Source organism: Odontomachus brunneus, unplaced genomic scaffold, assembly GCF_010583005.1.
Source record: "Odontomachus brunneus isolate Ranch 3 - 2012 unplaced genomic scaffold, Obru_v1 Obru_scaffold_172, whole genome shotgun sequence".
Lineage (NCBI taxonomy): Eukaryota > Metazoa > Arthropoda > Insecta > Hymenoptera > Formicidae > Odontomachus > Odontomachus brunneus.
The window spans coordinates 367,534-381,330 of record NW_022639622.1 but is presented as its reverse complement, the minus strand read 5'-3'; the positions used below and the strand labels follow the sequence as shown (position 1 = coordinate 381,330).

The following is a 13,797-nucleotide window of genomic DNA, read 5'->3' as shown; positions in this document are numbered from 1 at the left end:
CCATACAAACTGAAGCCGAGAGACGTCGAACGGCGTCTTGTCACGTGTGAACAGCTGCTTCAACGACAAAAAAGGAAAGGTTTCTTACATCGTATTGTGACTGGTGATGAAAAGTGGATATACTACAGTAATCCCAAGCGTAAAAAATCGTGGGTTAAGCCCGGCGAAACAGTAGCATCAACGCCAAAGCGGAATATCCACGGTTCCAAGCTCATGCTCTGCATTTGGTGGGATCAGCTGGGGGTAGTGTATTACGAGTTACTCCAAACCAACCAAACCATCACAGAAGATCTCTATCGACGACAATTGATGCGTTTGAGCCGAGCATTGAAAGAAAAACGGCCGCAATATGAGCAAAGACACGATAAGGTGATTTTGCTGCATGATAACGCTCGGCCATATGTCGCGTCAGCGGTCAAAATATACCTGGAAACGCTGAAATGGGAAGTCCTACCCCACCCACCGTACTCTCCAGACATTGCGCCTTCTGATTACTATTTATTTCGATCGATGACTAACGGCCTGGCTGAGCAGCACTTCACTTCGTATGAAGAAACGAAAAAATGGATCGATTCGTGGATAGCCGCAAAAGAATTGTCGTTTTTTCGACGTGGAATTTAAATGCTGCCAGAAAGATGGGAAAAAGTAGTCTCCAGCGATGGGCAATACTTTAATTGACTTGTTTTTTTATTATTTTTTTTTAATAAAGGATTTATTTTTACAAAAAACGGCGAGAACTTATTCACACTCCCAATACTCATTGTACATAGCCATTTAAAGTAGAATAGATATCATATTAATACCTATACCACTGTCTTCACAATTTATTACCGCTGCCACGAATCCGGACCACACCGACTCGCAGCATATCCCGCATTGAACGCAAATAATGCTACACATTTCTTGGAGGAAGGTCTTGAAAGTGAATGTCGACGGCTACATCAACGTGCTAGAGACAGTTGTGAAGCTCTGGATGGACGAGATAACCGCTGGAAAAGAATATATATACCAGCAGAACTTAGCACTAATTCACAAGGCAAGGAAAACCCAGGCCTGGTTTTACAACAATTTGCCCTATCACTGATCCCCCGACTAATGGTCTTCCTTCAGTACCGACTACAACCCTCTCGACTATTACGTATGAGGCGTCAAGGCAAAGGTCAATGCAAAGCATCACAACACCAAGGATGCTTTGAAGTCTTTCATCATGGAGATAATGACACGTCTGGACAAGGAAGAGATAAAGTACCTGCAACCGGCTCAGATCCAAGCTCGAGAAGGTCATAGGAGCTAATGGAGGTTACTTTGAATAATTTCAATCTTTTATATTCGTTGATACTTTGTACCGCATTATATACGAATATATTGATGTTTTCTCTGTATTTTGTTTTATTTACATGGTGCCTTTCCAGATTTACCTCGACAGTCTTGTATATGAATAAATTTAGTTTCCGACACTCTTATTTTTTGTTTTACAAAAATTTTTAAATTCGTAGAAATTATAATGCAGAGTGAGCGTAAATAAAAAAATTTTAACCTTTTTAAAAGAAATGAATATCATTAAACCTTCTTCAAATACCATGCTTCAAAAGATTATGCTTAAAGTTGTAAACAAAAGTGTCTCCAAACTCATTTTTAGATTACCTTCTGTCATTAATTTTTTCATTGATTTTTTTCAACTATGTTTCTATCAATTTACTAACTAAACTTGATTTAAATCAACCAGCCCTGAAGTCCTGTCAGGCTCGTGATTGAATCCGAACCTTATTTCTGTATTTTGCTTTGATGATCGAAATTCCGTTTTGTTTTCGCGTGTGTGTCGTTTAGGTTGTCATATCAAGTTCTATGAGGAATTCTTCCGGTTGATATAGACGTGATATATAAAAATTGGTTTTTTGTTATTTTAAGTAGCTCTCTCTCTCTTTCTCTCTCTCTCTCTCTCTCTCTCGACATAATCTTTTTCTATAATATTTTTTTTCATATATTATTTTTCATATAGTTCAAAAGATATTTGATAAAAACTAAAAAAAATCCAGAAGGTTATTTCCAGAAAGTTGTTTCAACTTCGAAACATTCAAATAAGCACATGTGAAAATATGGCTCTAATATTTGGTTTCCGGGTTTGAGGCACGTGGATTTTTCTTTGTTTGATTCCGACGTTTCGCAAACATTTCAGTCCGCTTTATCAGGGAGGAACGACCCGATGCCAAGTTGCTCCTGAGAGGTCTTCCTTTATATAGTAGTTGGCATAGAGGAAAGAGGGGAGAAGGAAACAGAAAGATGGGGGGTTGGAAGGGAGGATAGTGGTGGGAAATTTTATTGCCTGTCATGTTTTGGAAACCGGGAGGACAGATTGCCAGATTGGACTGATTTTTTGCCCATTATCCCCGTTGAGATTGTTGGGGTGCTTTTGAATTTCCAAGAATTTTCTGTATTTCTTAAGGGTAGTTATTGGTTTTGGCTAGTACTGTTATTTCAACAGTACGTTGAACAAGATTTTGTGTCCGTTTCTAGATTGTGTTCCGCTAGTGCAGACTGCGTTACATTTTTCAGTTTGACTGCACTTTGATGTTTCTTTATACGTGTGTTCACCATCCTCCCGGTTTCTTCTATATAGACTTTGCCGCAAGAGCAGGGGACTCTATATACTCCAGGAGTGTCTAGTGGAGGTTTTCTGTCTTTTGGGTTGTTCAGATACTGTCCTATTTTTGTTGGTGGTTTGTAGATGGTTTTGATATTATTTTTACAGGATTCTGCCAACTTTGTCTGTAACTCCCTTTGCGCAACTTTGTCTGTATGTATGGAAGGAAGTTGGTGATGGAGTTTCGTTCTTTTGTCTGTCCCTGGAGTTGTTCAGTTCGTGTTTTGATGTCTTCTGGTTTGATGTTTCCTGATTGTTTTGTTTATCTATGTTGTCGTGTAACCATTATTTTTAAGAGTATTCCTGAAATCCTTGAGTTCGCTTTGGATGCTGGAAAGGGAGTCTATTATTTTGTTCGACTTCCATTGTGAAGGTAATGTTGAGATGTTGTGTGTTGAGCGCATGTAAGAATTCCTGGAATTTTTCTTTTCCGTGTTACCAGATGACGAAAGTGTTATCTATATATCGGAGCCATATTCGGGATTTTAACTGGCACTTTTGAATGACTTGGCAAAAAAACGTAACATCTCCAAAACTATAAGGCCTTTCCAAGGTCTTCAAAATCAACATACCACTCAGACCTATAGTGAGCGCCATAAACTCCCCAACATACAAACTGGCACGCTTTTTAATTAGTAAACTGTCAGCAAAAACACTCCCTACACGATCAAAAACGGCGGATTTCACACAGAAAATAAAAGGTATCCAACTTCAACCAAACAACATCCTAGTAAGTTTCGATGTATCATCCTTATTCACGCAGGTCGCAATTCCAGACACCATCAAAATAATCAAGACCTCAAAACAAGTCTCTTCCGATTTTATCTCTCTAATCGAATACTACCTCACTAATACACATTTCTGCTACAATAATCAATTCTATAAACAAATTTCAGGTGCAGCCATAGGATCCCTAATTTCTCCAATCATACCTAACATCTTCATGGCACATTTCGAATCCCAAGTCATCCAAAAGTGCCAGTTGAAACCCCGAATATGGCTCCGATATATAAATGAAACTTTCGTCATCTGGCAACACGGACAAGAAAAACTCCAGGAATTCCTACATGCGTTCAACACAACATCCCAACATTACCTTCACAATGGAAATCGAACAAAATAACAGACTCCTTTTCCTGGATGTCCTAGTCACAAGAAAAACAGATGGCTTTCTAGATTACCAAGTTTACAGGAAACCTAACAAAACAATCAGGAAACATCAAACCAGAAGACATCAAAACACACGGACTGAACAACTCGAAAAGAACGAAACTCCATCACTACTTTCCTTCCATAAATACAGGAAATTACAGATAAAGTTGGCAGAATCTTGAAAAAACACAATATCAAAACCATCTACAAACCACCAACAAAAAATAGGACAGTATCTGAACAAAAGACAGAAGACCTCCATTAGACACTCCTGGAGTATATATTGTCCCATGCTCCTGTGGTAAAGTCTAGGAGAAAGCGGGAGGATGGTGAGCACACGTATAAAGGAACATCAAAGCGCAGTCAAACTGAAAAATGTAACGCAGTCAGCATTAGTGGAACACAATCTAGAAACGGACACAAAATCTTGTTCAACGAAATAACAGTACTGGCCAAAACCAACAACTACTTCCCTAGGAAATACAGAGAATCCTTAGAAAGCAAAAGCACCAACAATCTCAACAGGGATAATGGACAAAAAATCGGTCCCATCTGGCAATCCATCCTCCCGGTTTCCAAAACATGACAAACAACAAATTTCCCACCACCATCTCCCTGCCAACCCCCCACCTTCCTGTCTCCTCCTTTCTTCTTCTCCCTGTACCAACTACTATATAAAGGAAGACCTCTCAGGAGCAACTCGGCATTGGATCGTTCCTCCCTGATGAAGCGGACTGAAATGTTCGCGAAACGTCTGAATCAAACGAAGAAAAATTCACGCGGCTCCAATCCGGAAACCAAATCTAATATGTATGGACACTGCGAAAGCCTAAAATATCAAATGGCTGTAATATTTTTTATTTTTCTGCAATATATCCAAAGTTTATCAAAATCGCACTTTCGATGAATTCTCTTGTTAGTATACACATAATATATACATATAATACTATATACACTATTATATAGATTTACATGTGACTAGCTTTTTTAATAATTTCTAACAAACAATAAGTGACAGTTAAAACCTTACTGACGTTATTCGGAATTATAATCTTTTCAACATAAATTAAAATCATAACTGTAGCTCGTTGTTTATTTGCTTCAATAATATTGGTTTAATACTCATACAGAGTATCTCGTCTAAAGTGTTACAAATTTTTTTTTAACTCTTACACATAATTACAAAATTTTTGTTTAATTTTTTATTTTACATTATTTGATAATTAGGATGACGTAGAGATACAAACGAAAGAAACTGCCATGCTTTGTCGGTTATAAGATACTTCATTAATTAATTAAAAAAAATGTACATTTATTATCAAATATTTATGAATTCTTTTCTTAATATTATACCAAATGTCTGCCAATGTTTGTACAATTATGAAATTGCTTAGTGCGTCATATTCACTTATGTTATACAAACTTGTTCATTAATATTTTTACTAATGATTATCCGATTGTAACACACACATACACACACATACCGTAATTAGATTAATTTGCCTATTAGATTAATTTAATATAAAAGTATATAACTGCCAGTATTCTTCTAGTTTACCGACAAAACATGAAATTTAATTTCTTTCGTATCTATCTTTAGGTTACCATAATTCCCGAACTTTGCAAAATAAAAAAATTTCAGATATATTTTGTTAAGATTCAAGCAAGTTAGTCGGAAATATAAACTTTTGCGTAACAAACTAATAAGAAACTAACATATTGTCATCATCTTTCATAGTTTCAGAGAAAACAGCTAATAACATCTTATGTAGGACACATAAGTATACGTCCACAACACAAGAAAAAATAATCATATATAATTAAATAAAATAATACATGATTATATATTATATACTAAATATCCGACAATTTGTTATACAGCCACAGTATACAGGTTAAATGAGTTCAAATAATCAGAAAAGTTATATAATTTTGTAATATGTTATTATATATATCATTATATAGTATATATTTTATGATATTTTGTAATATTCATAATATTTATTTCATATTTAATTAAATATATAAGCCAATGAACGCCTAGAAAGCGCTTTATAGACTTAGAACGGGCTTTATAGATATGCCTAATGAAAGATAGCTTCCAGTGTATAGGAAAAATGGCTTCTTATGATCTTTTCAACAATAATTAACGGTAAATAACAAGTGATTTAAAGAGGTGTGCTTTTTGCACGCAATCTTGTATTACATGACTCTCGTTGTGTTATTCCGTTTTTCAAAATTAGCTATTATTCTATATATAATTATATATCATGCATACATGAATTTTTTGTCTCTATATGGTCGCGATTATATATATAATTATATATAGGATTAGTTAATAACTATTACTATCTTGAATATTTTTTCGAAGCTATTCCTTTCAGAAAAAACGTAATCATCATTAGAAAAATTGTTTTCTAAGTAGAATAGTTTAAAAAATCTGAAAATAATTTTTGTTTCTTACTTCGAAAATATTCGAGGTGACAATAGTTTTTTATTTACCCTATATGTTTATACGGAAAAAAATGTTGAATAGAGAAAAGAAAAAATAGTTTCATTCCATTAAACATTGGCATTATAAACTGCCAGAAACATAAGCATTTACCTCGATTGTATTTATATAAGAGCATTTTGTTCGATGTAAATATATATATAATTATGTATTTTACATGATTATATAGAGACAGAATTCATGTATAATCATTTCTTTTCCATAAAGATTGAGTTATATATTATTTTAGTAAACTACATATTTCATACCATATATATTGCAAGGCTGGATTCAACTTTTCTTTAAGTAGAGCATCATAAGCCATGACATCAGCGTACTGGTTATCGGTTAATATGCAGTCTGAATTATGTTTTGCTTTAAAAAATGGCAATATATCTTTAACTGTATCCAAAGTATTTATACCAGCTCTAAGTAATGGTAACCGGCCATTTGGTGTTTTAAATGGATTGCTTGTGAGATTTACCTTTAAAGGTACTCCATTGAATTTAGCATATGCCTATAAATAATATAAATACTACATTATAAAATAACAGTTATCTTACATTAATTAATAATTGAAACATACGATACGAAGGAAGAATGTCAATAAAAGGTCGTTTTCCTGCCTACGCTAAATCTTTTGAAAATAATATTAGTTTAGTATGGTAGTTCAAAAATACTACATAAAAAAATCTTTCTTTGATCATGAAATACTTTATTACCAGAACGGGTATTCGTTACGTTTAACTTGGTATTAGACAATTTAATAATTTTACGGTTTTTTTCAGTTTGTAAGTATCATAAACTAGTATGCTAAAAGAAAAAAAGATTAGGACACACACATACACACAGCATTTCAAAAATGCTTATGGCAAAAAGAGAAAGTATGTGTTAATGCAGAACAATGTAAAAGAAATCAAAAAATATATCTAAAGTAGACTTTTTTCTGTGTACAGTATAAAAATAAGCATCTTATGTATTAGAAACGTGTCCTGATTATTTTTTCTTTTTTCATGAACATATAAGTTTACAATACTTACAAATGCCTCCTTTGACAATAAAACATTGCATGGTCAAAGAAAAATTATTTTTGTTCAAAATACTTGGGACTTGAACTATCAATACTAACCATTGATTCCAACATTGCTTTCACAAATAACAGAAAAACTTATTGACACTCCTCTTTTTAATAATAGTAGCTAAAAAAAAGATTTTTGAGATTTTAGAAAGCTTTCATATTCTTGTAGCATAGAAAAAAGTGTTAGCCAATGAAATGTCAACTTTTATTATTGAAAACACTTATTTATCCATCAAAAGGAAGCTACAGAAACTATTTCTGAAAATTTAATAATTTTTTTAAGTTCTCTTACGACTTATTTAATACAATAATTATAATAATTAATATTCTGGGTAATTGAAATTGAAAGACATAGTGCTTTTCTACTCAAATATTTAAAATATATTTAGATTCTCATAAAATGAAAGAAAAATAGATAAAAGTTAATAATATGTTGTTTTCTTCTCATTTTTATTTTTCTCGTATATTCTTTATCAGACAGTTGGAGTATTCCTATATTCATGTTTTGTTTATATTGTTTATAAATGTATATTCCTTGTACAAGGTATTAATTATATATATATATATATATATATATATATATATATATATATATATATATATATATATAAAATGATGTATGCTAAGTGCTACAAGCTGGTTGTTTAAAAACTATTAGAGATAGATGGGTAATTCCTTTTTAGCATTTTAACACGTTCGCTATCAGCGTTATACTACAAACTAGCGTCATATACAGAGTATCTGCTGTAATGTGTAGATAAAACATATCAAACTAAACTAAAAATTTTTCATTATTTTTCAAACAACCACGTAAAATTTCAAGATATTAATAAAAAATAATTGACGAAATAGAGCACGCAATATTGTGAAACAAGCTCTATAAACACAACCCACATAGCACAAAATGTCACAGTGACATCACAATAACGTTACTCTGTGACAATAAACTATGTCGCAATGAAGTCACAGCGAAGTCATGGTGATGTGCCAATATCCACTTTGTCACATGTGTAATATCACTGTGACATTATTATGATATAAAGAGAAATTTTACAGTGAGAAAATTTGTATATTACAGTGATGAAATTTGTACATCACAGTGATGAAATTAGTATTTCACAAATTGATTTTATATATAGTTATATTTTAAAATAAATGTAGTAGTTATATTTTTAGTAGTGTAGTAGTTATATTTTAAAATCAAATAAATCACTCAATACAGTTACATAATTTTATTTTTAAAATATACATATACTTCTCATTAATATTGCTAAAATAATATTTCAAATTAATGTCACTGCAATGTCTTTGCAACATTGCACTGCAATATGCAATGTTGAAACGTTATTATATGAAAATATATCTATAAGAGTAGCAAATTTATCTTTTTATTCAAAAAAGAAATTCGTCTATAATATGGTAAATTAAACGTTATCATAACATTATTTTGCAAAGTCATTTTGACGTCTTAAAGCATGATGTTAAATACGCTTTCTTAAAAGACAAATGACGTTACTGACCAATAATGACGACATATTGATGTCAAAATAACGACAGCTTGCTGCCTAGGATATCAGTATATACAAAAAGTTACTGTTAGTAAAATTATTAATAAAAATATTAACTTGATTACTGTAATAGCTGTATATTCCATATAAATAAATCCATATAAAAATTAACTATAAATTAAGTGATTTAAATTAAACGTTGTTTTACATTTTAATTATTCCAGTAAAATTTCCCTAACATCATTGTTACATATATGTAACCATTTTGTGATATACAAGCTATATAATTGTGACATATCATTTATAATGATGTCACTGCAACATTGCGTCTGTGATGAAAATAGCACATCATTGCGATATTACTATAACATAAACTTCACAGAATATAGATAACAACTCATTACTGTGATCTTCTAATAACATCACAGTAACTATTACAGTAGTATTACTACAGTACTATTACAGTAGTATTACTATAACATAAACATCACAGAGTATAGATAACAACTCATTACTGTGATCTTCTAATAATATCACAGTAACGTCACAATTTTTCTATGACATTATGACTCTATTGTAAGTCTATGGTGATGTCACTGTGACATTTTGTGCAATGTGGGAAGATTTTATAAAAAAATGTCTGACCGATTCGTCAATCATCTTTCTTCAATATCTCGAAATTTTACGTTGAAAAAATGATAGAAAATCTTTTGAAATTAATGTGTTCTATCTGTACAATATCTGGTTCTATAGCGAACTGTACTCTGTATATCCTTGTAGAACAAAATAAAAATTATTTTTCCTATATCTATATTATTTAATTAAAAGTCCGTTTTAAAGTTCCGTTCATAATCAAGTAGAAAATATGAAGTGGTCTGTAAGAAAAGTCTCCAAATCCTAATAATAAACAAATTAAAACTTCTTAGAGAGTCCTTTATGAAACAAATATTATTGGCAGGCTTTCCAAAAGCGAAAAAATAAAAAAATAACTTTACTTACTTTTTTAATAGAATTAGTTTTTTTACATAAATGAATAGTTTTCGTTATCATACATAAAAACATGAAGATAGTTAAAATAAAATACTACGAAATATCTAATATCTTTGATGAAAATATATCACAATAAAATATCTTATAAAATACCTACATAAAATACATTAAAGAGTTCAATTATACCACGTAAATGCATTGATACATCTATACAAGATGTCCCAAATTTAAATCTTCGGGAACATGTAGGAGATCGATAAACTAAGAGAAAATGTCCCTTAGGGATATGCTCGTTTTTGCTTCATTTTATAGAAAATCACAAAAAAACAAACGTAGTTGTAAATTCCCATATAGCACAGCAATGTTGCAGCAACATTGCAGTAATGTTATTTTGCAATATTGCGATTTTATTGCGAAATGTTGCTGCAACGTTGTTTTTGGGTTGCAACAACGTTAAAATATTCGCTTGTTGCAATATTGCAAAGCAATATTATAACAATATTGCGACATAATAAATCTGCAATACAGCAATGTTATCACAAACATTGACTAAGTTTACATGGTAACTTAAAACCGGTTTAGTAACTACCGTAGTTAGTTGATGAAGTATCAACTTAAGTATCTTCATAAAGTTTTGACATTAAATTCGGAACACCCTATATATAAAAATTAGAACTATTAATAAATTCTATACTAAAATTATACTTCATTAATTATTCTACTTTATGTCAAGATACATTAGATAATATATTTAATATTTTGCAAAGTATTTTTTTGATGATCTTGCATTAATACTTTGATACATACAGAATAATATACATAATAAATTGATATACAAGAAAAAAATATTAAAAAGTTAAGAAATAGTTGCTATTTGTCTTTCTAAAATTTTTAATGATAGTATTTATTCATTGTATGTAATGCTTAAATAAATTTGAAATTTACAAAAAATAATTTTTTACTCTGTCCCTAATAATTTCTAAAAAAATAATAGACTCAGTGATGCTCTATACAGATTAACATGAGTTAGTATTATATGATGTATAATTTCATGCTTTCTGACATACATGCTGACTCGCATATTGTAGACATATCTATTCAGCACATAAATTCATCACAACACAATAGCAAATCATGCAATAAACTGCCCACAATATCACTAACATGTACATCAGAAGGTATGAAATCATTGTGACATTAATCTTATATATATCATATTACACAGAACACACACACACACACACACACATATATGTGTGTATATATATGTACAAAGCTTCTTTAGTTAATTAAAAAATATATTTCTTCCAATAGTGACTATTGAAAATAAAATTGTTTGTTGCAAATCTTAAATATTTAAAATTAGATTCTTTTAAAATGTAATAATTAAACTGTAATATTTCATTAAAACATTATTATGAAATTATCAAATATATAAGATGGTCCATTTATCCTAACCATTAGGAGCATCTTCATTACTTTTAAAAGAAAAATTATAAATTATAAATCCTGAGGTTGGAATTATTTAACCCAAAAGGATATATATGTTCTTTCAAACTGTGTAATTATATCTTCAAATATTTTTTTTTTAATCAATAATGTAAATATTTTACAATGTATTTTACCTGATAAAAATAAATAGATCATTACATATATAAATAAATAGATCATTCTATATGTGTAATTTGTCATACATTTACTTATCATAAACTTGATATATTAGAATTTTATTTTCCAAACATTAATTACTTGAAAGTTTGATATATTTGCCGAGAAAATAATTTCAAATTAATTAAAAACAAAAAATTATATTTAGTAATTTTAGGTTATGCAACTACAATTAAAGTGTTTTCAGTAAATTATAAATATTAGATAAAAATTATATTAATATTATAATGTCTTGATACACGTTTGTCATAACCTATACATAATATACATACCAGAACTTGCAAACATTCTATGTTAATAGATGGAAGACCCCAGTCACCTTTCCATATATCTAATTGTAATATTTCAACATCGGTCATCTTCAAATGTTTAAAAATCTGTCTATTCAAACAAATATTTAGAATATTACACACTTTTCTGGTAAACACGCAGCATGTATAGTCAGGCACGACAAATTCAAATATCTGAGGCCTATTCTTCTTCGCTGCACTACTGCACTAGTGCAATACGTTAAAAGGTCTGTTCTTTTGCTCTGCACTGCTGCACTGGTGCAATAAGTTAGAATGAGACAAATATATATTTGTCTCACTCTAACTTATTGCACCAGTGCAGCAGTGCAGGCGAAAGGACAGACCAAAAATAAGGTTTGTTCGAGTTGCTTGTACTTTTCACACTTTTACACCTAATGCCCGTTGCACACTAGTGCACTCCAAACATCACAAATTTTCAAAAATACATTCTGAAGACGTTTTCAGGACGGAGGGACGTTATCAGAATATTCTTAGGACGTCCTTTGAAAGTATGAATTATCTGAAAATAGCTAATATCCAATAAGTTTATTCGCATTAATTGAACTTTTTACACTTTCACACTTAGTGCACATTAATTCTTTAGAGGTTCAAAAATGACGTCATGATTTCCGTTCGTGTTACGAGTGTAAATGCAATTCTAATACACTTTTTACACTTGATCCCAAGCAAGAGTTAAAAGTGTATCCGAATTGCATTTACACTCGTAACACGAACGGAAAACATGACGCCATTTTTAGAACCTCTAAAGCCCGTATCAGACTATAGATTAGGATTGAGATTGAATTGAAATTTAGCCAATCAGAGCAAAATTCACTAAGCTCAAGTTTAGTGAATTTTGCTTTGATTGGCCAATTTTCAATTCAATCTCAATCTTAATCCTTAGTCTGATGCGGGCTTAATGGATTCTGCACGCAGGACGCGGTAATGCTTACCGCGTCCTGCGTGCAGGAGTCATAAAGAATTAATGTGACTAAGTGTGAAAGTGTAAAAAGTTCAATTAATACGAATGAACTTATTGGATATTAGCTATTTTCAGACAATTCACACCTTCAAAGAACGTCCTAAGAATACTCTGATGACGTCCCTCCGTCCTGAAAATGTCTTCAGAATGTATTTTGGAAAATTTGTGTTGTTTGAGGTGCACTAGTGTGCAACGAGCATTAGGTGTAAAAGTGTGAAAAGTACAAGCAACTCGAACAAACCTAATGAGAAAACATATGTGTCTCGCTTTAACTTATTGCACCATTTCAGCAGTACAGAGAAAAAGAACAGGGGCTCGATTCTTGATGATATGCGAATGAGATATGCATGCGAAAATGTTTAGTTCACGTTACATATACTGTAGATTTTCGCATGCGTATCTCATTCGCACACCGTCAAGAATCGGGCCCCTAAGCTCCTATTCTTGAAATTTTTGCGTATACGTAATTTTCAGTGCGCAGTTATTTTATGATATGATTAAACCTGCGCAGTAAGGGTGGAATCCCATGGCACGTATTTTCACATAACGCGTAACCGCGTAACCAATCACATTTTTCTATTCTTTTAGAAGTTCCAATAGAAATACTATACGTCGCAATTTATTGGTTACGCGCTTATGCGGTACGCGGAAAATACATATCATGGAACTCCACCTTAAGGGCCCTCACACATGAAATGACATAACTGCATGTGCATAGCATAAGTATGGACCAATGAGCATCGAGTATTGAGCATCAAGCATCAACATGGCGGCTAAATACTCGATGCTCGTTGGTCCATACAGTCTTATGCTATGTACATACAGTTTTGTCATTTCATATGTGAGGGTCCTAAGGCTGATATTTCACGTGAAATAGCACCCTAAAACTTACGTATACGCAACTATTTCAAGAATAATAGCTCCTGCACACAGGACGCGGTAATGTTTGCCGCGCGGCGGAAGTCCGCGTGACAGCCAATCAATACGTTGTTTTTCC

At 31.7% G+C, this 13,797-nt stretch overlaps 1 protein-coding gene across 4 annotated transcripts in view; it reads right to left on the bottom strand.

Annotated features, from left to right (window-relative positions):
• Positions 1-12,155, bottom strand: part of LOC116851342 (metaxin-1) — a 61,042-nt gene extending 48,887 nt beyond the window's left edge. The window contains exons 1-2 of one of the 4 annotated variants that reach the window (XM_032830661.1): positions 11,801-12,155; positions 6,554-6,801 (exon numbers count right to left, since the gene is read on the bottom strand). In XM_032830661.1, coding sequence (XP_032686552.1) covers positions 6,554-6,801; positions 11,801-11,887 — 335 coding nt within the window. In that variant the 5' untranslated portion in view covers positions 11,888-12,155. The remainder of the gene's footprint in view (positions 1-6,553; positions 6,802-11,800) is intronic. The other 3 variants (XM_032830662.1, XM_032830663.1, XM_032830664.1) reach the window with 3 other exon arrangements.
• Between the last annotated feature and the right edge of the window lie 1,642 nt (positions 12,156-13,797).